Below are 25,768 nucleotides of genomic sequence, written 5' to 3'. Positions count from 1 at the left end.
ACTTTCTTCCCTACAATTAGAGATGATTTTGAAGAACTTGTCTAGCCTGAGATCTCTGAATACTGTGCTCTTTGTTCTGTAAGCTTTTGAGACATAGGTAAAACAATTGTTTGATTATTCATAACAAAAGGAGCTACTTGAATTATTCTGACATTTTCCTAATACATGGCTATTATGTATCATAGGTCTTGATTAAATTATGTCTGTGGTAACTAGTAAACAGTATTTGCTGAGCAACATCTTCAACAGAAATATATTTAAATCCCTAAAAGAAATGGATTCTCTTTCTGCGTATCTCACAAGGGTGATTTTGACAGATATTTCTAAAAGGAGAGCTATCATTCAGTAATTGTTACATATGTATTGGTTCCTAATCTTTTGCCTATCCCTTGTTTTGATGCTACAACATATAGCAAGTACAAACTGTCAGTTGTAACTATTTAGAAAAAAGAGCTTGGTAGTGAAAAAAGCCTGCAACAGTGGAGCATTAGCAAACAAATTATTTTCAGTTGAATTGAATTGCAGATAGTCCCTGTACCTTATTTTAAGTGTTAAGATAAAAGGTAAATGCAGATGCTTCTTGTTAGTCAGTGGCCTAAATAATTTAAACCCACATCAATTCCTAGCAATTACCTACAGCATGATTATGTATCTGTGGAATGAAACATTCCCCTTGGAATCACATGTTGATACTTAGAAAATTGCAATGTGCTTCTACTACCTATTTTTGCTTTGTACGCAGCAGTGAGGTGCTGCAGAATTTCAGCACGTTCCAAGCATTTAAAAAAACCTGAGTGTTCTTTACCTTTTCCAAGTATGTGTAACTCCAGGTTTTCCCATCAGCAAACACTCTAGACACTATCCTTCCCTGTCCATCATACTCTATTTTCTCACTAGTCGTGCCTCGCTGTATGCTGCCTATTTGACCTGTGGATGAATAGGTAACATTGACAGCCATCAGCTTGCTGCTCGGGAGCCACAGGGTGGGGTGCCCTGACGTGTCGTAGGCAATTCTCAGCAGGAATTTACGGTGGTCATCGTAGATCTTTTCTGTCTTCGTGGTTCGATCAAAGTCAACTGAAAGGAGGTTTCTGCCATTAACCTTTTTAAAGCAAACAAAATGACACAATAAATCATGCTGTTCAAACCCCAGCCACCTGTTATTTCCACAATGCTAGCTATTCTTTAAATACCATTTATAATGATTGATTTCCTGTATCTGTAAAGTATTTTAGCTACTTCTTGATATAACTGTAAGGCACTATAATAGTATCTACCTTAGAAGGTCAGGTTATATGAAGAGTGGGCTCAGAATTTGTTGCAATGTTTTCTTTCTTGATGCTTAATCAACTCTTAAGATGTGGTGTACTGAAAACTTTTGTAATAAATGGGGTCATTTCAATACAAACTACTTCTTTTGTAGGCAGTCTGAAGTATATCTAGCAAATTATTGTCAAAATATCCTCCCAGCAACTGCTTTTCCAATTCATAACAATCATGCTAAGAAAGAACGGAATCCCAGTTGTTCATAGCAAGTATTTTTCAAAATAGTAAATACAAGATTAAGATCTTCAAAAGCATGTTAGATCTTCAAATTAAGGTTTAAACAGTTTTTAGAACATAGGCATTTCCCTTCAGGATCAAATGGAAATTTAACTCGGTATACTATCCACTGCTGCAATGTATTTATAAGGCTGAAATCCTTAGTAGAGGATTATATCCTTCTCCTAGTTAACTGACCATTTAAAGCCATAAATGACTGGAAGACTACTGGACCATTGAAAAACAGTTAAAAATGCTTTGAAATTTATTAGTATTTTGATTTGAAAATAAAGCCTTAGCTTTATTAGGGCTTTATTAAATAAAGCCATAGATACATTTATGTTGAAAAGCTTGTTATTGATATATGTAATCTACAGTGATGGATAGTGATTTCTATGTAATATTTTTACACTGAAATCCACCCCCACCTCCCTTTAGTGTTCAAAATATGTCAACTTTCAGTTTCATTGAATTAGCTCTCATTTTTGAATTTATAAAAGGAAAATGTCTGGTTTTCTTTTGCTGTATCAGTATCTTTGCACTTCTCCATTCCTCTCAGCACTGAATTGTGCTTTAGTGTTCTCCAACAGGCCTCAAGGATATCTTTGTTATCTGTAAACCATTTCTGTATCTGCTGTGTCTTTTTAAAGTTGTTCCACGTGCAGTGAAAAACTGATAACTGAGATTTTTTTCAACACTGTATTTTGCGAACATGTGGGAAGTAGGGTAGAAATGGACAGAGAGCTATGTGTATTAAGAATTTTTTCAAATTCCGTTTTAAGTACCTCATACGTACATTACGAAGGGTGAAAAAAGATGGCTAAATAACATTCAGAAAATAACAAGAGAATAGATAGGGATACACCAAAGAAATGAATGGAAGATTTTTGCATTTTTCAGGCTGCATGTTCAAAACTCCGTATGCCATGGATGTTGGTACTTATACCCTGAGGCTGATAAGCTTCTGAAAGATCAATATAAATTAGATCCTTTATTATTGGTATAAAAAGTACTAAAGTGCTGGTGATAGGTTATAGGCAAATAGGAAAAAAGTTCCTCCAAATACTGTCTTCTGCTCTGTCTCTCTATTTATGTACAACACTTTTTTCTTTGTTTATATGAAATCATTGGCATGACGAGAATCTGCACTATCAATTTAGGAAAAAAAAAATCACACTTTCATGTAAATCTCCTAAATAAAGAACACTAAGTCTAGCAGATGCAGAAAAACTGTTTTGCCTATTTAATGAACCATCAAAAGTTACTTAAATATAATCTGAAAAATTAATGCTACAAGACTGAATCCAGAAGTAGGTTAAACTTAGCTGTGAAGTGCTTCCATTCAACTCCTTTTTTTGTAATACATTTTTTTACTTGTTTTCAGGGAGTTTTTCTTTAAATTTTCCACCATCTAATATTAGCTCATTTACCTAAATTAATGAAAAAATTTTCTTTATCTGGCTTTTTTTTTCCCAGTGTCTCCCTGCACTCATCTCTGCATGTCCCTGCCTGTTTTGCTTCTCTGATTTTTTTTCTTTCCCTTTCTCTCCACCTCCCCTTCCTTATTTTACATTTAATTATGATTTTTATAAATTTTCTTGTCCACCTCTCGAGATTAGACACTGAAGTTAAAATGGAATCTTCTGATTTCTGAACTGGCAAAGAAAGAAGGGTGGTTTTATGGTTAAGGCAGATGTACAAGCAATTGTGGTTAATTTCTTGGCTAAGCATATCCTTCCTGTATAAATTGCAACAAAGTACTTAATCTGCTGTCTCACTGCCCTAGCTGCTAACTGGGATGATAACATTCCTTGCTTTTTCACTTCCCATCTGTCTGGTCTGTGTAAGGGCAGATTATGAGGAGAAGGAAAGGAAATACTTCTTGTTACAGCCAGTTTCATGCTTTCAGACTTCGCTGACAGAGCTCTTGCATTCAGGCATGTGAGCTTTTGGTGAAATTTTGGTTGTGCTTGCCGATTCTTACAATAGAGATGGCAATTAAAATAACAGTGAGTTTTGGTAATATAGCTTGTTTCATTGGGCAGTGTAGGGCTGGAATAACACAGCTAAAGCAGTGCTTTCCTCTAAAGTGCTTCTTAATAACATCTCTGCTAGAAAAACACTTTTAGAGGACAAGTTGAATGTTTTTATTGTGTCCAAGATAACCACACTCCAAATACTTTTGAAACCTCTGGATTTCATGATAAAAAATGTACTCAAGGAAATTTCCAGTGAAGAAACACTTAATGACACAAAACTGAGTCTTTTGACAGTCCTTACCTATTGTCCTGATATGTTTCAGTAATTTACGTCTTCATCTATCCTCCTCTACTTTAATTCCTGTTTTTCTTTCCAGTGAGAAGTATGAAATCTGTCTGTGATTCCTCTGTTAGGAGTAGGAATATATTGCTGTGTCTTACAGAGAAATTCAAGAGGTAATGTGAAAACTGGGGACCTCTGCATAGCTTGGAGTATGTCAGGTTTCAAGAGGAGACTCCTCTTGTGAGCTCCCTTGTCTGTGTTACCTGTCTATTCTGGGTGCATCCCTTGAGACAGCTCCTTTATCTGAGACTCCTGAGACCCTCAGTACAAAGGCCCTAAAAAGGCTCTTTCATGCAGAGGACTGGCAGGACCTTGGCCTACAACCACCTTATATTACATTACATGTATATAACATTATACATTATATATATATATACACATTACATGCATTTAACATACAGCTCCAGAGAGGAACTAGCTTACTGAACAATTACAAACCAAGTCAGAACAAAAGCAAGATTGACTGTACACTGTTGAGGAAGGGCAACATAATTCTAATTATTTTTTTTAGAAAGATTACTAGTACTGTGTAGAACTAATACAAGATAGAAAACCAAGAGAGTACCTGACAGTGTACTTTTTCATGTTAGATTCTACGTAAAAATAACAGTGAGTATCACAGAGATGAGTACCTTTACTGGCAATACATTTTGTCACTGTTTCTTGTCTACATTTGTCTTCTTTGCAGAAAAATGTTGATGACATATCTGTCTGTACACAGAAATTACGAGCTCCATAAATTATTCCTGTTCTTCTTTCGCTCGCTTTCTTTTTCTGCTCTCCTCCATCCCCCTATCCACCCCCAACTGACATTTTGGTAATATCTTTCCATGTAAATCAATTTCACAAAACATTAATTTTTTTTTTCATTTTCATTGCTGACAAGTTTCTTTCCTTTTTTTTGAGGCGTTTGTCTCTTAGCTCATTCTCCCATGTACCCTACTTCTCCCATCTCCAGGTACAATTTAATGAGTATTTTTTTATCCTAATCTGTCTTTATCCTATCCTAATTCATTTTGCCTCCCATCTTTTTAAATATTTCCCTTTTGTTTGATGTTTTTTTTTTTGCGTTTTTTTTTCTTTTTAATGTTAATTCTTCTAAGTTAAAGTTGTCCATGACAACTTTACTTCCTCTTTTTAACTTTTACCTCGTCTGCACTTGAATGCCAAAACTTAGTGTCACTAATGAGAACTGCGCTTGTGGTGATTTGTTTCACTGACAAACCTCTCTTGGGCTTCTTTCACAAATGACTTGGCAGGTGTATTATACCACTGTGATATATAATGACATGCCTATGAACCAGAACCACAAGGATGAGCTTCAGAATTATGGCTTCCTTTTCCTCTTCCTTATCAGTGTAAGATAGCTGCCACAGGTAGTTACTAATACATTGTTCTTAAGCAGCTGCTACTGTGCATAATTGTTCTTCCTTCTTGGAAAAAAAATACATTCCTCTTGTAGAGAAAGTAGTAGAGAGGAATATAACCTGCATAACAGCCTCCCCTCCTTTCTTGTCCTGATGGAAGATACAAAACACTTTAAAACTTCAAATGGCAAGAAGTCAAGTGGTCTGAAATTACTTACTTTCATTTGATACACTGCCTAGGCCTTATTTTAAAGAACTGAGTTCATTTCTAATAGTAAGTCAAACCTTTGATCTTGAAATGGTCTCCTGGCAACACAGTTTTAAATGCTTAATCTGTGTTGTCTTTACCAAATGGCTGTCATAAATCATAGTTTGCTTCCTACTTGTATTTCACTCACTATATAGGAAGAAGGAATGCCAACAAAATGGTAAAGACATATGTTAGAGGAATACGCGATCCTCATGCACACACAGTTAAACCCTTTCTACTGTAAGAATAAGTCTTACTACAATTTTAATTTAAAATTAAAAAAGAAATAAAAACCTGGGATTGTGCTAACTTATGGTAGAATAATTTAAAACAGGATTCTGCATCAGTTACATGAATTCAGTACCAGAAAGAAAAACAGGGAAGGAAAGCAGAAAATTATTCTTTTTAGCCATTCCAAGCTAAACCAAACAGTTTAAATTCCACAGAGTGCTGATTTTAGCTGGGGTATTTCTTCACAGAGGCTAATACAGGGCTATATTTTGGATTTGTGCTGAACAAAGGGTTGATAACCTAGAAATGTTTTCATTGTTGCTGGGCAGGGCTTCCACAGAGCCAAGGCTTTTTCTGCTTTTGGTACTGCCACACTGGAGAGTAGACTCAGGGTGTGTGGGAGACTGGGAAGAGACACAGCCAGGACAGGTGACCCCAACTGACCAAAGGCATGTTCCAGACCATATGGCATCATGCTCAGTATCTAAAGTGGGGGATGTTTGGAGTGATGGCTTTGTCCTCCTAAGTCACTGTTACGTGTGATGGGGCCCTGCTCTCCTGGGGATGGCTGAACACCTGCCTGCCCATGGGAAGCAGTGAATTCATTCCTTGTTCCACTTTGTTTGTGTGTGTGGCTTTTGCTTTCCCTGTTGAATTGCCTTTATCTCAACGCACAAGTTCTCTGGGTTTTACTGTTCCAGTTCTCCCTAATCCTGCCGGTGTGGGACTGAGAAAGCAGCTGTGGGGGCTTGGCTGCTGCCTGGGGTTAAACCATGACACACATAAAAGAGCAATTAATAAATAAAATAGCCAATAAATGAAGTGATAAAAACAAGTACTCCCAGATCTATGGTCAGCTTGTCTACAGTAAATATTCTGTGGTTGCTGGCTGGCAATACCTACAGGAATGTATTTACATTTCTTCATCCTTAATGAGAATGCAGTAGATCCCACTCATGCTTGTGCTCTTACCCTAAGCTTTCGGCCAAAGACATTGACTTTTCCTTGGGCTTGCTCTTTCCGGAATCGCCACTCCACCAGGTTCTGCCCATTCTCCCCAGGAAGGGTCATGTTTCTCTTTGCCATGGTTGGGTTGGCAGTGCCAGCCAAGACGTGTGGTTCTGTCTGGTAGTGTGAGTCCAGGCCGCTGGCGTACAGGATTCTCAGTGAGCCATCATAACCAATCTGGTAGCTATTTCTTAACTGATCTGAAAAGACCAAAAAGAGAATTACAGGTCACAGACATCGGTTAAGACTCTGACTTTGTACTGGAGACTTTATGCAATACATGCATCTTGACTTCACGTAACTGACCCAATGGTAATAAAGAGCCAGGGTAAGATTGTTAAGAATAAGTGTATCCCAGAGGAGCAAAAATGCCTTTAGGACCTATCATCAAAGTTACTTAAACACCTAAGAAAGTCTCATCCTCATAGTATATTCTTTGGACTGGCACTAAACACATTTTCTGCTGTTTCGTTAGGCATTTTTGGCCTAATCCTAAGCATACTATCACTATTCACTTTTGCAAGTATGTGGTTGCTGGGATATTACATGCAATTTTTAAGCTTTGTACAAAATATCACTTTGTACTATTCCTGTACCTCTTTCCTTTTCAATCCATCTCTTCTTTCCAAGATTCCTTTTTAATATAAAGTAAACATTCTACTTCCCATAGCTGCTTACAAAATCGATTTGGTTAGAAAACTTACTTAATGCTACTTCTGTTGCAACTACTGCTTTTCCTGAACAGTTGTTTCTGTAGAGATGTAAAACTGTGTATGTATCACCCCTTCCTCCAGACGCTATGCCTCTAAAATTTCACTCTATTTGGAGCTGCTTGTACCACAAGAAAACAATTTTCAGGCCTGTATCTGCTGAGAAATTGACGATGCTCACCCCCAGATTAGGGTGACCTTGGGAGGTGGCAAAGTTTCTCTTCTAACCTGGGCCTTCAAAGAAAGACTCAGTAGTCTTCAGTTGTTTGGTCTCAAGGTAGTTTATTGCATGTTATCTCAAGGCACACACACTCCCTGACACTCTCTCGGACTCTTTCTCCTTCTGCATCTCTCTCCGTCTCCCCGCCCAAGGGGCTGGTGCTATGTTTTATAATATACATTACGTATTAAATGTTTATAGTTTTTTCCCAATGCTTATTACCTATATTGAATGGTGTCTTTCTACTCTAAACCAACCTGTGAGTGCCAACATTACTAAGAACATGGAGGATAGGAAGGAGAAAGAAGGAGGACAGGGCACGCTCAAATCCCTCCATCTTAGAACTTCTGACCCCCATGTACAAAACTTAGACCCCTCTGTACAAGGCCTAAAACCCCCCTGTACAGCACTCAAAGATCCTTCCTTTCACTTTATGACTACTTCTACTATAATATCTAAACTTTTGTGATTTCTTGTTCTTCCTGCAAGGTTGGTAAATTGTTCCATGGATCAGATTCAAAGCCACAGGGATTTCCGGCTGCCTGCCAGGGTCTCAAATGCTTCTGACCTGGGCCCCGGAACATCCAAGAGTGTCTGAGGGACACTTTGGGTTCTGACATCTTCCCCTCCTATTTGTACTAAAAACATTTGCTTTGTTACTTTGTTTATGACTCGCTGAATGTATAGAAAAATGCATGGTAGAATAGAACAAGCGGAAGAACTAGAAATCTTGTAAGAATATAAAATGATATTTTTAAAAGCTCTCTCTACAATGGTGAGAGACTAAAAAAGTTGATGAAATTATCTTACTAGGATTTTGTAACTTCTTGTAATTTGCTGATGCTGTTTTACATTTGTTTTATATTTTTATGGATAGATTTTGAGTGATTAGATACGTTTATGTAGTACATCTCTTCAAATTCTTCACACCCATGCCCATGGGATAGCAGTAAATAATCAATTGCTGCCTTGTTTTGAAGTGTTGCTTGTCTTGCACTGTTGATATCTGTTAACATGTCGCTCAGTGTAGAGGAAATGGTATGAGTGTGTTTGCTTAACTAACACGCTATGTGGTCTAACTGTGTTAAGGCTATCCTTGATGTTGCTTGGGGTGAGAAAATTGCTACTGCAATTCTCTGAGCTTTGTTCCAGGTATAAACTTTATTATCACAATTTGGACTCTATTGTTTAATGGATCTTATTTCTTTGTGTGTCTGTTCTCTCAAAATTTTCAAATTGGGTGTTATCAATAAGAGTTTTCTAATGTTGCATGGACTGCCTTTGATTTTTGTAGGGATAGTAGGCTACATTTTGTTCCTACAAATTAAGAACATTCTTTTTGGTAGAATGGCTGGATTTTGGAGGGATGGTTTGGTCATCATCTTGGTGTAATTGCACCAGGATGATGCATTTTTGTAAAAGAGCTGGTTTGGAGTGACATTTATCGTGTGGTTATCTGTCTCTGTCACTTTCAATGGGTTGAATATGATGCAAAATTTTATTTTTGTTGACTTAAAGATGTTTAATTCTTGAGGTTTGAAATAAGCTACAGGAAGGAACTGTGTCTAAATATGCTATCTTGTACCACAAGAAAACAATTTTCAGGCCAGTATCTGCTGAGAAATCTTTTGTTTACAGTACCTTGAACCATGGTATAGAAAGAATCGATTGATGATAAGTTGGAAGTGATGCTGACATCTTCCTCTCTGCTGGATGACTCAATGTCCACTGTAATGGCCCTTTCCATTTCCCCATGAAGGTTAGTGACGACTCCAGTTGGGAATGTAACATTTGTTAGACGGCCCTCGCTATCATAGCTAAAAAAAAAAAAAAAAAAAAAGTGCAGAAATTATATATAGCAGGAACAAATTGTTTTCACTTACAACTAAAATGAATAAAAACACCAACTACTCATATTGTTAAGGCACTTTTGCTTTTTTTTGTGTGCATGGCATAGGCATTGCAAAGACTTCAAACATGCTTTGAAGTACTCAAAAGACTGCTTAACATACAGCAGCCTCAAGAGTGATAGCAAGAGCAAACAGATGGATCTTCAGCTCTGCATATTATTCTTTGAAGTGTGACCAGATTCTGATTCACATCTAATTCACCATTTCAAAGGAAGCATATTTATTGGTGCTAAATTCTGTAGCATTCTTACTCCCACTTACTGGACTAGATTTTGCTGTTACTGTAGGAATCCTCAACATTTTTGAAAAAAGGTTATCTTAACAAGAGTGTCTCTTGGGCCCTTCCTATTCAATGAGTATGCAGTACACTGTGAGTGCTTAATGTCCCTTGTATTACTACAAGCAGAGTATGGGGTAATATTTAATCTACTTAAGCTGCTTGTAGATGGAAACCAGAACAGCTAGCATCTCTAACTTGTTAACTGCCTGCAGATCATAGTTTGAGAATTGTGACACAAACCATGAGATGTTTTTTTCTGTGTCTACTGATATTTATTTAAACCAACAGCTATATATCCATTTAATATGAATAGGTAGATAGAATTTTTGTAATAGAAGTAGATCTTGGTACATGACCAGAGACCATGCTTACAAATTAAAATTCAGACATGCATTTTGGTCACAGTATAGACAAAGGTAAAGCACTGTGTGAGCTTCTGGTCATAAAGCTTGTCTTTAAGATTAGCTCTTCCAGTATTAGAGTCTTGATTTGTCAGCCTAGGTGTTCAGCTGAAGCTCCTTGTTTTGAAGTATAGCCTGCCCATAGCTGCAACAGAGAGAAAAAAGCATCTGAAGGATGATTTCATGCCCACTTACGACCTGTTTGCTCTCAGTTTTCCATCTCTCTCCTGTGACCATGTAGTGGGAAGCTGAACAACACCTTAGTCTCTTAAAGTAACTGGAACATGACCCTGCAGGTCCTCACAGTGTGCTAGACATTTCATGCTGATATTTATCATCAAAATTGCTCCTACTGGAAAAGCAAAACCAAAAAAAGCCCCCACAAAAGCCCCAAGCATATCACTGAGGCTACAGAAACTCTTTTTTCTTAAAATGAGAGAATTAATCCTAACAGCTGTAGCCCACAACACTAACTTTCTCTGAACAGCATGAGTACTGCACAGCATTGCTGTAACTGAAAGGATTAAGTTAAGAAATATTTTCTTCCAGTTTGCTTACTCTAGATTTGTCAGCTTTTTGCATACAGTCATTTCCATCCTTTTAGCACAGTTGATTTCCTCTGTTTATGCAAGACTTTCACTTAGCAACAGGCAAGAGAAAAGAATGTTTAAAAATCAGAAACCATACTGCAAGCCAGGGAAGTCAAGTGAGAAAACTTATTTTTTGAAGTTAAGTACATTTCAAGATAATGAGGTTTCTTCTGGTGTGTTTCTGTCCCTAATTGTGGTTCTTTTTCACATACTGGACTTGGCAAGCTGAGATATTCCATTTATGCAGGAGACCAAAACAAACATACTTAAGTTCCTTCTGCATGAATGTGACTGCTAGCCTATTCATGACCTTCAGTCTCATGCCTCAATTCCAAGAACTTATTTTATTTTCATGTGCAACTTCCCTTTCCAACTCCCTGGGGAGCATAGATTGTCCAATTAGTGTCCTTTTCTATTTTCTGCTTTATGTTTGAAAATGGTACCAAATTACTTTGTTAGGAATTACTTCTATCCTTTGATTGCAGTAGTTGAGTACTGCTCTTTATTTCAAACAATGCTTACTAAAGCCACAGATGGTAAGATTTCCCTGTAAGAACTTTTTGCCCTTTTACTCACAGTATCTGTTAGAAACTAATTACCATATTACTCAGTATACTACCTGAGCTGGAAAATGCCACACATCAGTAGTATTCAGTGCAGTGTGTGGCTTCAGTGCAGTACGCAGCATTGAACTGTGCTACCCTTCTTTTATGCATTCTTGCTTCCACATTATTATTTTTTGACTGTGTCTATGGTTCTTGAACTGGTCTCATCTTTCATATGGGAAGGCACATCATGAGCCTGAGATAAGCAGTTAATATTACAGTGGGGGAGAGTTCAAAGACCAGCAAGAAATCATGTTATACATAAATGTTCTTAAAAACATGACTTTAAAGTTGAAAGAATCTTAAAAGCCATGATTGCTTGGCTCAGGCATCCTAGTGCAAGAAGAAAATGCGACTGACACGTGAAAGGTAAGAATAGGATTTCTCATACTTTTATAGCCAGGAACAAAAAGAAAAAGGGGAAATAGGCCTTTCTACAATTCGCTACATATTCCATTTGATGACAGATTGCTATGTGCGTCCTTCATTTTGTTCACTGTACATTGAATACTAAACTTACTTTATACTTGCTATCTTCTTACCCACAATCAAAGCCTTATCAATGCACAGCATAGCAACATCACTCATACCTTTGGGCATTCTGCGGCCATTTTTCTTATTACATTCAAATATCCTTGCATTCTGCTGCCAAGGTGAATTTATTCATCCAAGATTGTCAGTTTTAGACTGAGAGATTTCTTTTATCTGCCTAGTGTTCTAATATTGAAATTGCCTTAGAAGGAATGAGATCTGAAGTCTAGAGGGTGAGCGACTATATTTGGCATTTCACAGCCTCTTTGATCTTTTCATCCAAACACAAGCTCAGCCACACGTGTTACCATGGAGCCCTCTGATCTTTCTCCTTTGCCTGGCTCCACAGCAAAGCCATTCCACCAACCTCCTCAATTCCTGAAGAGTGAGTCTCACATAAACTTCTCAAGAATCTAAACCAGAAACTTGCTCCCTGGACATGACCTTGTGTACATTAATCCGCTCAGCTCATTTCTGTTGGCATTAACGCAACAATCTTCATATTTGGTCAATAACTACGAAGGCAGCAGTGGGGGCAGCTGCCACCACCGCTAGTTGAAGTTGCCCTTAGATCAAATCCTTTTTCTTCCTTAGGATGAGCTGCCAGTGCCAGATAGTTTTCCACTTCAGCAGTGAGAATTTCTCAGAGATAATGATTATCAGCTTCCCAGATTCTCGACCTTTTGCTCTTCACCTGCTGGAAGTCTCTCTTCCATTGCTCATCTCCTTCAGTTTTAATTACATGCCTTCCCAGACCATTTTCTGTTCTAGGCTATGTAGGACAATTCACTTTGCAGTAATAACTTCCTGGTAAGCCTTGCCACAGATGGAAATGTCCTACTTTATTTTTGACTTGTTTCTCAAGTGTATTTTATCTTAGTCTGTAGCACATTTAGCTCAACCCCAACTTGCAGAGCATTATTAATGTTTTATATCAGAAGTTATTTCAATAGGGAGCTGTAGAAATAAAGTGTATAGTAAAGGCTGCACCTAAAGCCAGTTGCTAAGTTATGACTGATACTGTTTTTCCCCAGACTTCTGCAGCACAATCCCTCGCCAAAATAAATTCTGTGATTTTTTCTTTTTTCTGTTGTAAACATGTCAGGTTAAAGAGCAAGGCACACCAGTTCCAGCACATTTCAGATAAAAAGACATACAGTCCAAATGCATATTAAGTATTTAAGACTGGTTACAGATTATACTATTAGTTGGAATACTGTAATAGAGAAATGAAGCATGAATACATTTCATAATATAGACATGTATAATTTTGACAGTAGAAAAGTACTGTTATACTTTCACTCAACTCACATTAGGCATTTTCTCTGCATCTCAGATTACTAAGAGTGGCTAAAAAATTTATGGAACATTACCCTACTTATTTCAAACTATTAATGGGAAGCCTTTTATACCAGAGTGCTGCTTCTTGGCAGGTGAGAACAGAAGGTTCAAGGTTGACATTCAGGAGTGCAATGTGTTGTTTTTTTAGGTGCATACCATGTTGACAACATGCTGAAAAATCTGTCCTAACCTGGCAATGAAATGTCTCCCTTGGCTTGTCGAGGCCATTTAAGCTACGTTTACATAGAAGAGCGTTGTCTTTAACATGACAGAATTTTGGTTTCCAAATACATTCTTTCACTTATTTTCAGCCTCCATAGCACACTGCAGGTTTAGTCCCTCCCAAACGAAAGTGAATTTGAAGTTGGAAAATGATGGTAAAGAAAAGCCACTCTAGTAGCACTTTCACTGCATGCTCTATCAGAATCAAAATTGTAATCTTGCCATCAAAATGAAAGAAGCCCACAGTTTATATACCATGACTTTTATTAGCATTATTAGCATTTCTTCACCTGTAGGGAGCTCTCCTGTTCCCCACTGGTTTAGAATTGGGCATGGCAAGTTACTGGAAGCTCTAGTTTTGGCCAGCTTTAATCATTATGTGGGTTGTAGAAAAAAAGAAAAAAACTTTCAACTTGAATGTAATGATTTTTGCATTTTCTTCCTTTACTCAATTTTTACATTGCTTTCCTCATTTTGATATACATTTTGCTTTTGATATGTAGAGAGACTGAATGAGCCTGCTAAGAATGAAAAAGGTGAAAATAATCTGAAGATGCATGGACAGAAATGATTTCTCCTTTTTTTTTTTTTTTTGCATTTCTTATTTAGTCTGATTGAAATAGACACTTCAGTGGATCATTTATAACCCGCACATAGTCTTTCATTTCCATACAGTACATTTGTACTCGTATCTTAAAAGGTTTCGCATCTTGCTTGTGAATTCACACTACAATTATACTGGGAAACCTGAAATATTAAACTGTGACTTCCTTTGGAGATATAACAATTTTTTTTTAATCCTAAACAATAAAGAATATTATTTTAAGATAAAGAAGATATGTCTTCCTAACATTTTGTTTTGCTTAACAAGAAGAAAGCAAATGACAATTTGATATATATTAGTAGCCTATAAATTATGACATGTGGATTTTCAAAATTTTATTTTATTATTATCTAAGAAGTGATAGCATTTTTCTTTTTTCGTATCTGAAATATTGTTAAGCATGAGAAAAAATGCAGCCAGGAGGGACAACCCTGTCCTGGGTGCATCAGGCACAGCATCACCAGCTGGGCAAGAGAAGGGATTGTCATTGTCCTGTTCTGTTCTGCACTGGGGCGGCCTCACCTCCAGTGCTGGGGGCACTTCTGGGCACCACAACATAAGAATGATATAAAGCTGTTCCAGAGCATCCAAGGGAGGGCAAGGAAGATGGTGAAGGCCCTTGAGGGAAGCCATATGAGAAGCAGCTGAGATCTCTTGGACTGTTCAGCCTGGAGGAGACTGAGGGGAGACCTCATGGTGGTCATCAATGTCCTCACGGGAGAAAGTGCAGGATCAGGGTCCGATCTTTTCTCTGTAGTAACCAGCGACAGGACCCAACGGAATGTCATCAAACTTTGTCAGGGGAGGTTTATAATGGATATGGTTTATATTGGAAAAGGTTCTTCATCTAGATGATGGTCAGGCACTGCAACAGGCTCCCCAGGGAAGTGGTCACAACACCAAGACTGACAGAATTAAAGAATTGTTTGCACAACACTTTCAGACACATGGTGTGACCCCTGGGGCTGTTCTGTGCCGGGCCAGGGCTGGGAGCTGGACACTGATGATTCTTGTGAGTCCCTTCCAACTGAGAATATTCTATGATTTTATGAAAAAATCAATATTCTTTCCAATCTTACAGAATTCTAAATATATGAAAGAAATTTGTTTATTTTCCCTTTCTTTCCTCCTTTATTCCTTTCCCCTCTCCCTCTCCTTTTTCCTTTCACCTGTCCCTTTTTGTTTTCCTTTTCCTTTCTGTTGTGCCTAGCTCTGAGAAAAAAGTGGATAAACAGAAATTACAGAAAATAGGTCCAGGAGTGATTCTAGGAAAGAGCTAAATTAAACTACAGCCAGAATCCCAATTCTGGACAGAAATTTACATGCCTACTTGTTTTTTAATGGAATTTGGGCAGAAAATGCAAAATCACAAAACCACAGAAGTTAGAAAGTCATTAAAAGTATTAGTATCGGCTACATTTCTCTGTCCTGTCCAACCAACTGTCAGACAACTCAAGCTTTTCCTGTTCCTTTATCTGATGGCTTTTCCATGGGGAAAGGGTCTTTACTCCGTTTTCATCTGGGAAAGTCTTATAAAACTGTTTGAACAGCTGGTTAAATAATTCAGGTAATGGTCTTTTATCTTAGCAACGTGGTCAGGACGAATTTTTTAGTCCAGGTTTAATGAAGAGATTTCCTCAGCTGGAAAGTGATTGGCAATTTCTCTTTTCACCTTCTCCTGTTATAACTGTAGCTCTTGAGGCTTTTTATTTGGTGTGTCTATTTTGTTGTAATGTTAAAAGGACAGTTTTCAGTCTTTTGTTTATAAACTGACATTCAACACACCAGACGTGAACAATTCACTTAAATAGGCCTTTCTTGACAGCCATAACTCATCTGCAAAACAACAGGCACACTATAAACAAGAATCACTGCAGGAAATGTGTCTGCTGGAAAGGGAGCTCAAAGGAATGAATCAACACCTTTTCCCATGATAGCTCATTCACTTCCATACGGAGAAGGTTTTGATGCTCATTTTCCCACTTCATTGCACAACCAGACAAACAAGCTTGAGTTCAGTGCCTGTGCCGCATAACATTGACCACTTTCACAGCCCAATCCAAAATGACTTCCAGGTATTTGGAGCCAAATATTTTGAGGGAGTGGTGCTTTGTGGAGAAAGAAGCAATATATGAATTTACCATGCTGGGGATGCTTTACTTTTTGCCAGAGTACTGCCAAATTTCACTCACTGCTGTATGGTACTGCAGTCCTCCATGCTGTGCTGACTGCTGCAGCAAACACCTGCCATGTATATTCTCATAAGGAGCCACAAAACCAAGAAGTCTTTCAGTTGTACTCATACCTGACATGCACCCTACATGCACATGAACTTGCACAAATGAGCAGTGTTAATGAAGCCACTGCTTTCCGAAGAGCAGGAAGAAAAACCTCAGGGTATGTGCCTGGGGAAGGGGTGCACTGGGAGCAGTGGGGTGTAGGCAGTGTGGCTTACATGAGAGGAATTTTTAGGGATGTAGGCAGTGTGGCTTACATGAGAGGCATTGTTCGGGATGAAGCAGCTTCCCAGGGCTGGGGGTGTGCCTCAGCAGTTCACTCTTTTGAATTGAGTGCAGCCAATTCAGGAGCAATTCAAGGGGGCTTGTTCTTATGAAGATGAGACTAAATACAGTAGCTAGGCTGTTATCTACAAGACCTCAACAATCATCCCTCACTCTTCAACCTCTCTGTAATGGGAATTCACTGCTCCTGAGCTCTGTGGGATGCACAGAGGATGGCTTCTGGATTTGCTAGGGTGTGCCAGCAGGCAGCTTCCCTAACCTCAGGGCTCCTCGAGGCTGCTGCCTTGTCTGTATGTCACCTCCCCCACCTTTTTAGCTCATCTATTACTGCACAAATAAACTGTGTGCCTTGTGGATATACATACCAGAGTATGGCCTTTCGACTAAGAGAAATGTTGGTGTATATATACTTTGTGTGACATACTGCTCCTTGCTGTAAGGTCTGCTTACATTGTCAGAGCTGAGTGTATAGGCCTTTAGTGAAGAAAGGATGTAAGGCTGGTCTGTTTGGCCAGACATTGTGTTCACAGAATAAGCTGTAATGATGCTTTTTCCCCCTTAACTCTTATTTGGTGGTAGGGTGGGGATTTAATTTAATTTAATACTTATTTTGAAATGTAAAAATACCACAAAGCTGTTTTTACAGGGTCACAAAAAGTGGACAAATCAACTTATTAAATTACATTATGTTTGAAAAGCAAATTTAGTAACAGGAAAACCAAATTATATGGGTGTATTTTCTTTTCTTTTAGGGCAGTGGAATACCAAGATAAACAATAATTGTTTATCTTCAATTCTACAATCTATCAATTGTAGTTAAACAATAATTGTTAGATTCAGGTTCTGTGGTTAATTTAGAATAACAACCTTATTCCTTCAGAGTGCAAGTCACACCCAATTAATGCCGGCTTCAGAAGTGAGAGACTTTCCCTTCTTGGAGGGGCCTCCAAAGGTAAGGCTTTAAAATGCATGTCCCTTGTAGGCTTCCTAGAGAGATGATCAGTCTGGCCTCACTGGGACATCAAGGAGGACCAAATCCCTTCATGGGGCTTGAAAATGTGTTTGAATACAGCATGACTGAAAACAGAGATTACCCTTCTCACATGTGGTCCTGAGCTGTCCTTCCACCCTCACCACACCAGGTTCCCTGCCAAGTGAGTGTGAAGGAGGGTGAGCTGCCTTGGCTCTAGCCTCCATCACTTCTGTTTGACAAAGAAAACTAACATGGAACAAGATTATTAACATGTCAATAACTAAACAAATAGTATTGTGAAGTCCTTCATAAACCAGAAGTTTCAGATATTTTCAGGAGCCCGGGCAGAGCTGACTGGATTGACAGTGCAGGACATTTATTTCATTAAAAAAAAAACCAAAAAAACCTGCTTATTTTGTGGAACTATCCTTACTTCTAAGTGCCTTCTGAAACCAGAGACATCATATGCTGACTTTCTTGACAGAAATCAAAGCAATTCTTCCTTTTTCATGCATGTAACATGTAATAATATTGTGATGGTCTTCAGCATTCTGATATTGATATTATTATCTATTCAATGGCTTCTCAGGTCTGCTTTTATTACATTGCCTAGTTCTAAGAAGAAGAGACAGTAACATTCAAGAATGAAGAAATGGGTAAATGTCTATTAGATGAGACATACTACTGCTATCAGGGCAATTTGGGGACACACTGCAGTTCTCTAAGAAAATTTCACATTTGTATCTAATGTATATATATTATAATCTATATATTAATGGATTATTTTTAGCATGGCTGCTTTTTATTAAGCAGGATGAGTCTGAAACAGCAAGTTTGTGCTCCAATGTTAGCACAAGTCTTATAAGACTAAATAATATAATGTTGTATTATGACAGCTACTGTAACGCTGAGTTACAGCTCTGATTTAGAAAACGACATAACCTTTATTCTTTAAAGCTGAAGACAGAAATTTAAAAAATGTATTGGATGATTTATCTTAAGAAGAAACATGACAAATCCTGTCAGCAAGCACAGCCATCACTAAGTTCCTCTCAGAAATTGCATGTTGCATGAAACAGTTACATACTTGTATAGTGTTCATGTATTCAGTGTAAAGTTAAAAAAACCCCATCCAAATTAAATATCTTAGCTTGATATTTTTCCCTACAAATTCTCTTTGGGTAGGGGGCATCCTTAGCTTGTTTGAATAGAGAGTGAGAGTTTTAATTGCCTTCTGGCCAGCCTTGCCCCCATGGGTCTACATGAAGATGTGAGAGAGGGTTATGGCTACTAGATCTTGAATTTGTGTCATACTGACAGGAGGAGAAGCAAATATGCTGCAAGAGAGAAATATCTGTATTGCATGCTGCATTGTGCCAGGCAATGTGGATTGCCACTTATGGACTGGCTATCTCAAAAATATTCCCAAAAAGACAGTTTGGAAACAATTAAGAATGAAGAGAATATGTTTTTTGTTGCTTGAGTATATATAGTATGGGAAGATTAAAGACATTGCACTTGTATGTCACAGTTTGCAATCAAGGGCTTATGTGATTCCACAAAAGTCAATGCAAGAACATGGTAATTGGCTAAACAAAAGTGTTTGAATGAATATGGTTAATTATTTTATAGCCACTACATTTTACATTGATGAAGCAGCAGCAGTAAAAGCAGAAGGTACCAAAGGTTGTTGATAGTAAAAGGATAAAAATACCTAAAAAGCATTATGATATCAAGGACATTCAGATAGTGTTGTTTAGTAGTGATAAAAAAATCCAGATTACAATTTTGTACAAAGTTCTGGTATTTCTAAGAAAGCAGAATCAAATTAGAATGAAAGCCCCAAAACTGAACCCTAGGCATTTTTAGATACTCCTAGTACTGAAGTATAAATGGGATGTATAAATGGGATAGAAAAATGAACACAAATAGAAACAGAAATATTACAGGTAAATAACCCCCCACAAATGTTACCTGAAATGGTACAGAAATAGTAATTATGAAAACTGGATTTTGAACCTCTTAATATACAGTAGAAGTCCAAGTGAACTGACACTACTAGTAGGGTATAATTTTAATCTGATCAAATTAAATACTTGCATTTCAGCGTAAGTTCCATAGACCTTTCCATAGCCAAATTTCAGTATTTCCAAGTTAGACTCCACAAGCAATGTATTAAGATGAAGCAAAAGAAAAATTGCAGAACACACTCTGTTGTCTGCTGCCAACTGTTGACAGTTACAGATGATGTGCCTGGTACTGGTACTAAACAAGTCCAAGCCAGAGGCAATATCTGACTCTGTATCACAGAGTTTTAGGGAAACCACAGCACTGAATGCATTGCTAATACAAGCATAATATGCAAACTCTGCAGCACACAATGAAAACAGATTTTTGCTTGCGATTCTCTAGAGTCCAGAAATTACTGTAAGGATTTCACATTCTGCATGATTTCACCACCTTTCCAGAATAGCTGGAAAGCTCATTAAGTTAACTGTGGGAGCAAAGTAAACTTATAAGAAGTTTGCTTGCTAATGTCATTCTCTTTGCTTCCTATTGCACTGCCTTGAAGACATGGATTGAGTGGAAGGGAGAGGAGGGGAAGGAGAAGACAAATGAGCTCAGGGCATGAAGTGTCAGGGGAAACATTGGATGGACTGTCAAGAGATACAAGAGGAGACTGCAAAGAAATTCACTGCTGGGAAAGGAAAAAGCAGGAAAGTCAAACACACCTTAAGGAAATAATGGGAGATGTGGAAAGGAGCAAGACACAAAGTAAGAAAGTAAGGAAACGTAGTAGGAGGTCTGGAGAGCACAATGGAGTAATGGAAGAAAGGCAGTGCATTTGCAGAGAGGAGGAGCCATCTTAGTCTGGAACAGATCTCTGCCTGCTGATACTGCTTCTAAAACAAGAAGAAAAAAAATGAGAGAAAGCTGAAAAGAGATAAGGAACAGTGGCTGCTGGGCTTACTGCATGTCTAAGGAGAGCACAAGCGGCCTGAACTTTCCAGAAGAGCTCGAGGGGGGAAGGAACACGTGTATTTTTACAGAGGAGCCTGCAGAAGCCCCCGGGCTGTGCCTGCAGAGGGACAGACGCCAGATGCCCAAGACTGGGCTGAGGAGGATTTGTTCCAGAGCAGCTGAAGGGAAGGGCTCGGTGTCTGTGAGAGACGGGCACGGTGCCGAGCGCTCCCACGCGCGCAGGACTGCAGCCCTGCCCCAGCGGGTCTGCCCGGGCAGCCCAGGCTGCTGGCTGCTTGTCCTGCGGGGATTCTCCCCGGCAGAGCAGCCTCTGCCAGGTCCTCAAGCAACACAAGGAGCACAAAGCAGCCACAGGCTGGCACGGCTGCCTGCCTGGCAACTGCTGGAATGCCAGGGCTTTGATGGAGACCTTGCAGGCTGGGGACTGGGCTTTCAGGGGCGCCTGCAAGGCTTTTTAGGCATTTGCTTCTAGTATTTCAAAACCTAGGTCAAGAGAAGATGCTCTTTTTGTGCATCTGGCTTAGCTATCTGTTAAGTCAGAATGGAAACTGCTGCATAGAAATAATGCCATATAGGCTAGCTAGGAAGTGTCACTTCCAAAATTATTATATGCAGATAATTAGTTCAACTTTTAAGATTTATCTGTTTAAATGTTCATATTATGCAGACATAATATACAGTTATAGTTAATAGTTTCCAGCTCAGATATCTCAGAATTTTGTAAGAGAATTTGATTAGGCTGATTACTTTTATACCTTGTTTAACACTATAATTTCATTATAAAACCTAATCTGAGCAACTTTTAGCTTCATATGGCTCCATTGGTTTCTAGTATGCATGCATTTTCAATCATTTCTGTAAATGCTCTCTTAACATAATTTTTATTCAGTGAGTTTTTGGACCTCTGAAAACAGGTAACAGTTGCTATGAATTTGAGCAACAGTGCTTTAAAAAAAGTACTAATTCCTGAAATAAAAAGTGTCAATTTTGATCAGTACACTATAACCTTTAGTAAAATAGAAATGTACAAGTCCATTTTGCCATAAAGATATTAAAAATCCCCCAAGTCTGTAAACAAAGAAAACATATGATATTATATCCTAAGTAATTCAAGCTAGTACTTACAATTTCACTGTAAAAACAAAAAAGAATGTAAAAAAATATTTCTTGTGTGTCAGTCCTTCCCTTCTTCAGGGAAAGAAGAGACTAAATAAAATAAAATACAGATCAATTAGTGTCCAGGCTAAAATGAATAAAAAAGTAAATTTCTTCTGGATCTGATATTAGTGTGATTTAAACTGTGGAAGAAAGCCATGAAAAGAAACAAGACCAAATGCTTTAGTATGTGCCAGAGCAGTGATTGCCAATTTTTGGGATGCAATGTTTTTGCAAATATTTCCCCTTTGTACTGAAAAGTTCTGAAAAGGAAAAAAGAAAGACTGAATCATTTTCATAAACCTGCTTTCAAACCACTGAGAACTCAGCTGAAATAAGTTATTTGGATCCATGCTCCACTTATACAACCAGACTTGCACGGGAGAATAGTTAACAAAGCTAATCCTGAGTTGCTCCTAAGGTTGAACTTTTTATTACTAAAGGCACAGTATTTTTCCTTCAGCAACTTCAACAGATGTGTGACAATCAAAAGGTGAAAAATCCCAGCTATACTCAAAACTAGTTGACAAAAGGCATTTCTGGTCCATTGGACATTCAAACAGTTGAACATTTTTAACTGTGAGTGGGAAGAAAGTCTGGATTCATCACAGAATATAAATTCTATCCTTTTCTCAAAATATTTTGAGATTTTGAGTAATACAGTAAATGAAATACATAAACAAACTGTGATATTAAAAGAAAATGCATTCAGCAATAAGGTTGAAATATTATGCTATGAAGCCAGAGTGACTTCTTCTCAGAATTTCTTATTCCCCAATTGATATTTGAGGGACACCTTTCTATTTTAGCATGGCTTCATTTTTTTCAACAGAAAACATTTCACCTGGTAATGTTTTAGCCCATACTACCCACAAACATGAATATGCAGAAGCTGAGAGAGATACACCCTTGGACATCATGCACCCTCACACAAACTCTTCTGTGATAATTCACGGTCTCCACCTCTTTTGGCAATAGTAGCAAAAACCTCTCGAAGTCCAGCGTTGTCAGATTTAATGTTACAAATCATGAGCACCAAAAAGTCACAATAATACTTTATCTTGTAATAAAACAATGGCAAACGAGTTGTGTTCACAATTATTTTTTCCTTCAAAAGGGAAATATACATAGATTTGGTGCACGGGGATTTTATGTTCAAAAGAAGCAAGCAGCTATGATGACTGATGGATGTTTTTAAGAATGCTGTTTTGGCAAGAAAAATAACACAGTGCTTTCCTCCTGCCCCTTATTCCCTGTGGCTTTACATAATCAGTACAATTTTTTATTTTTGGTTTTAACTTTTACAGAGCATCACAGAAAACATTACTGGAAGGGACCTTGAGAGGTCATGCAGTCCAACCTCTACCCCAGGGCAGGATCTGTTCTTCCTGCATTGGTCCTGAAAGATGTCTGATCTGTTTTTAAAGACGGTCTATGAAGGGCAAGGGGTCACTATCATTGTTGTCTGCTCCAGGGCTCCAAAATCTTCACCGTGAAGTTCCTCCAAATGTCTGATCTGAATCTTCCTTGTTGCAATTAAACAGATTATTACTTCACCATGGCTACAGGGAGGAGATAAATATCTTTGCTTCTGCAAAAGCCTCATACACTTGCAAATTTGGGAAGAGTGAAATTGCCTAGCTTTTTCTATAATTACTTCAGCTTGGGAATTCTAACGAGACATTGGTTGGAGGTAATTGTTTAGGAAGTGCATAAACAGCAGCTTGGAAATAATACTAATAGTTACTGAGGGGAATAGCCTGCCCTTTGGGCTCTCTGTAAGTCAGCTGGACATAACCTAACTCAGACCAGAAAGTCTGCATGAAAGCAGATCAGGTGTGAAAGACAGCTATTTGCAGACTCTGGAAATAGCCCTGTACTTCATGACACACAGTACCCCAGATTCTTCCTATGATGACTACAGGCCTATCACCCACTGAATAGTGAATATAATATCCAATTTTTTTGCCATCACGCAGATGCCATTAAGATACATTCAGAAGTCACCAGCTACTGCAGGACACCACAGTAGGCTACACAGAAACTACAGCCAACATGATGAGAAATTACTGCCCTGATTAAAACTCTAGGTCCTCAATTAGCCAGTATGAATACCAGCATGATTTAAAGTGCCTGCTGTACCCAGCAGATGCCTTAATTTCTGTACGGGACTTAAATGGCCTCCAAACTGACTGTCTTGCCTAACTTGCCTATTGGAAACAAGTGGCTGTGTCTGTCACAGCTCAACACTGACTTTACTCTCTGTGGAAATGGATGGCTATTCCCAGCACACCTAAAGCTGTGCTTTGGTCTGTCAGCATACAGGACAGGGCTAACTAAAGAGAAGGAGAACACTTGCCCTCCCAATCAAACACTTTCTCATTCCTCTGCGTACCCTTGCTGTGCTTCTGTGTCCTCTTGGCAGGACCTAAAAAGATACACAGCGGATGCACCAAAGCACAATTAAATATTACAGATGTGTGCTAATGCTTTGGGAAGGTGCCCACTACCAAAGCCCTGCCAATTTACAGATTATTGCAAGAATACCTTAAAACTGGCAGCAGTAGCATTCCACCTGCTGTCTTTGTCAGGGATCAGCATTTCTAGCCCTGTCTCCACTTCAGGACACAATATGCAGTGAAGCAGCACCTGCTGCTCTTGTGTCTCTGATGGGCATCTGTAAAAGCTGGAAAGTAGATACAGGTGCTCAGAGTCCTCCTGCACACTGCCTCAGCCAAATGTACACTGACAGAAATATGAAGTTATCTCAGAACACAGACGTTTGGCTTTGCTGCCACTGCCTGACACTGGCACTTTATTTTCTTTATCATGTGTGTTGAATTGAAAGGTTTTTTTTAAGCCGTGACCTTGGCAGCAGTTGCTACTGCATTTCATCATAAAGATACAAGAAAAGAAGAGGGGGAAATAAAAAGAAGAGGGACTTACTGAATTTTCATGATGCCCTTTGTAATCCTGAATAGTTCAACTAGAGGCCTCTTAACCGTTTTACTTATCACACTAACACTATATCTTCCACTCCTTCATACATACCTTCTTACCCAACCTCATCATGTCTTTCATGTGAGTTAAAAATACACATATTTTTCCAGCTGGCAGAGATAACTGAAAAAAATCTCTGTTAATTCTTCATTGACCTTTTTTGAAATAATGGTTTTTGGTTTAAGCTGCATTTTTGTTATGTTTTGTTTTAGCATACCAGTTGGCAGTTCAGATCATTTGGAGATGAAGTTGCCAATAAAGCCTGTATGTGAATTCTCTGGTTCTACTAGTTTATCTATAAATTGTCATGATCTTTCTTAGTCAATATAATTGAGGATTCTGTAAAACGCTTTGCTAATCTGTCTGTTATGAACAGGCATTGATGACTTAATGAGTGTAACACAGGCTAAAGCAATTCACTTAAAAGATTTTTTTCTGAGGTTGGTAAAATTACAAGTCCTACTGTTCCAGTAATACCTCTTGCTGTTGTGCTTGCACCTGTACATGACATGGTGCTGGTGGTTTCTGTGTTTTCAGTTTATTCCTACAGGAATGACAGTTCCCCCATGGCCCATACTTCTTTTCTCAGCTTCCTCCAACTGGGTCCACCTGTGTGAAAGCCTGCTGTGCTGTCCAGGAGATCCTTCCTGTGTACTTGCCACTCAGTGAAACACAACTTTTTACTACCCACCCAGATGTTATTTTTGGGCGAAAGACCACGCAGAAATGCGTTTGCTTAAAAAAAAAAATAGAGCAGCGAAGACAAATTTCTTGTCAGTATTTGCAGCAGAAGAATGTCAATCTAATGAGCAAGTGGGATGAAAATCTAGTTTTTGATGCAAATCTACAAACCCATGGTTGTCTGAGTTACAAATTTCTTGACAAGAGTGAAATGTTGTCTCACTATTATTTCAATATATAAAACTGAAGTTCAAAATAATGAATTCAAAATTATTCAGACTCAATGTTCAGAAGAAGTCAGACAAGTAAGACAGAGGAAGA

General features: G+C 38.4%; 1 protein-coding gene across 1 annotated transcript in view; it reads right to left on the bottom strand.

Moving 5' to 3' along the window:
• Positions 1-25,768, bottom strand: part of TENM3 (teneurin transmembrane protein 3) — a 692,061-nt gene that overhangs the window by 11,700 nt on the left and 654,593 nt on the right. The window contains exons 28-30 of the mRNA XM_053975063.1: positions 9,292-9,467; positions 6,685-6,920; positions 806-1,102 (exon numbers count right to left, since the gene is read on the bottom strand). Of these exons, the coding sequence (XP_053831038.1) occupies positions 806-1,102; positions 6,685-6,920; positions 9,292-9,467 (709 nt within the window). The remainder of the gene's footprint in view (positions 1-805; positions 1,103-6,684; positions 6,921-9,291; positions 9,468-25,768) is intronic.

Source organism: Vidua macroura, chromosome 4, assembly GCF_024509145.1.
Source record: "Vidua macroura isolate BioBank_ID:100142 chromosome 4, ASM2450914v1, whole genome shotgun sequence".
Classification (NCBI taxonomy): Eukaryota; Metazoa; Chordata; class Aves; order Passeriformes; family Viduidae; genus Vidua; species Vidua macroura.
The sequence above is the reverse complement of the archived record's forward strand: the minus strand, read 5'-3'. Positions and strand labels throughout refer to the sequence as shown.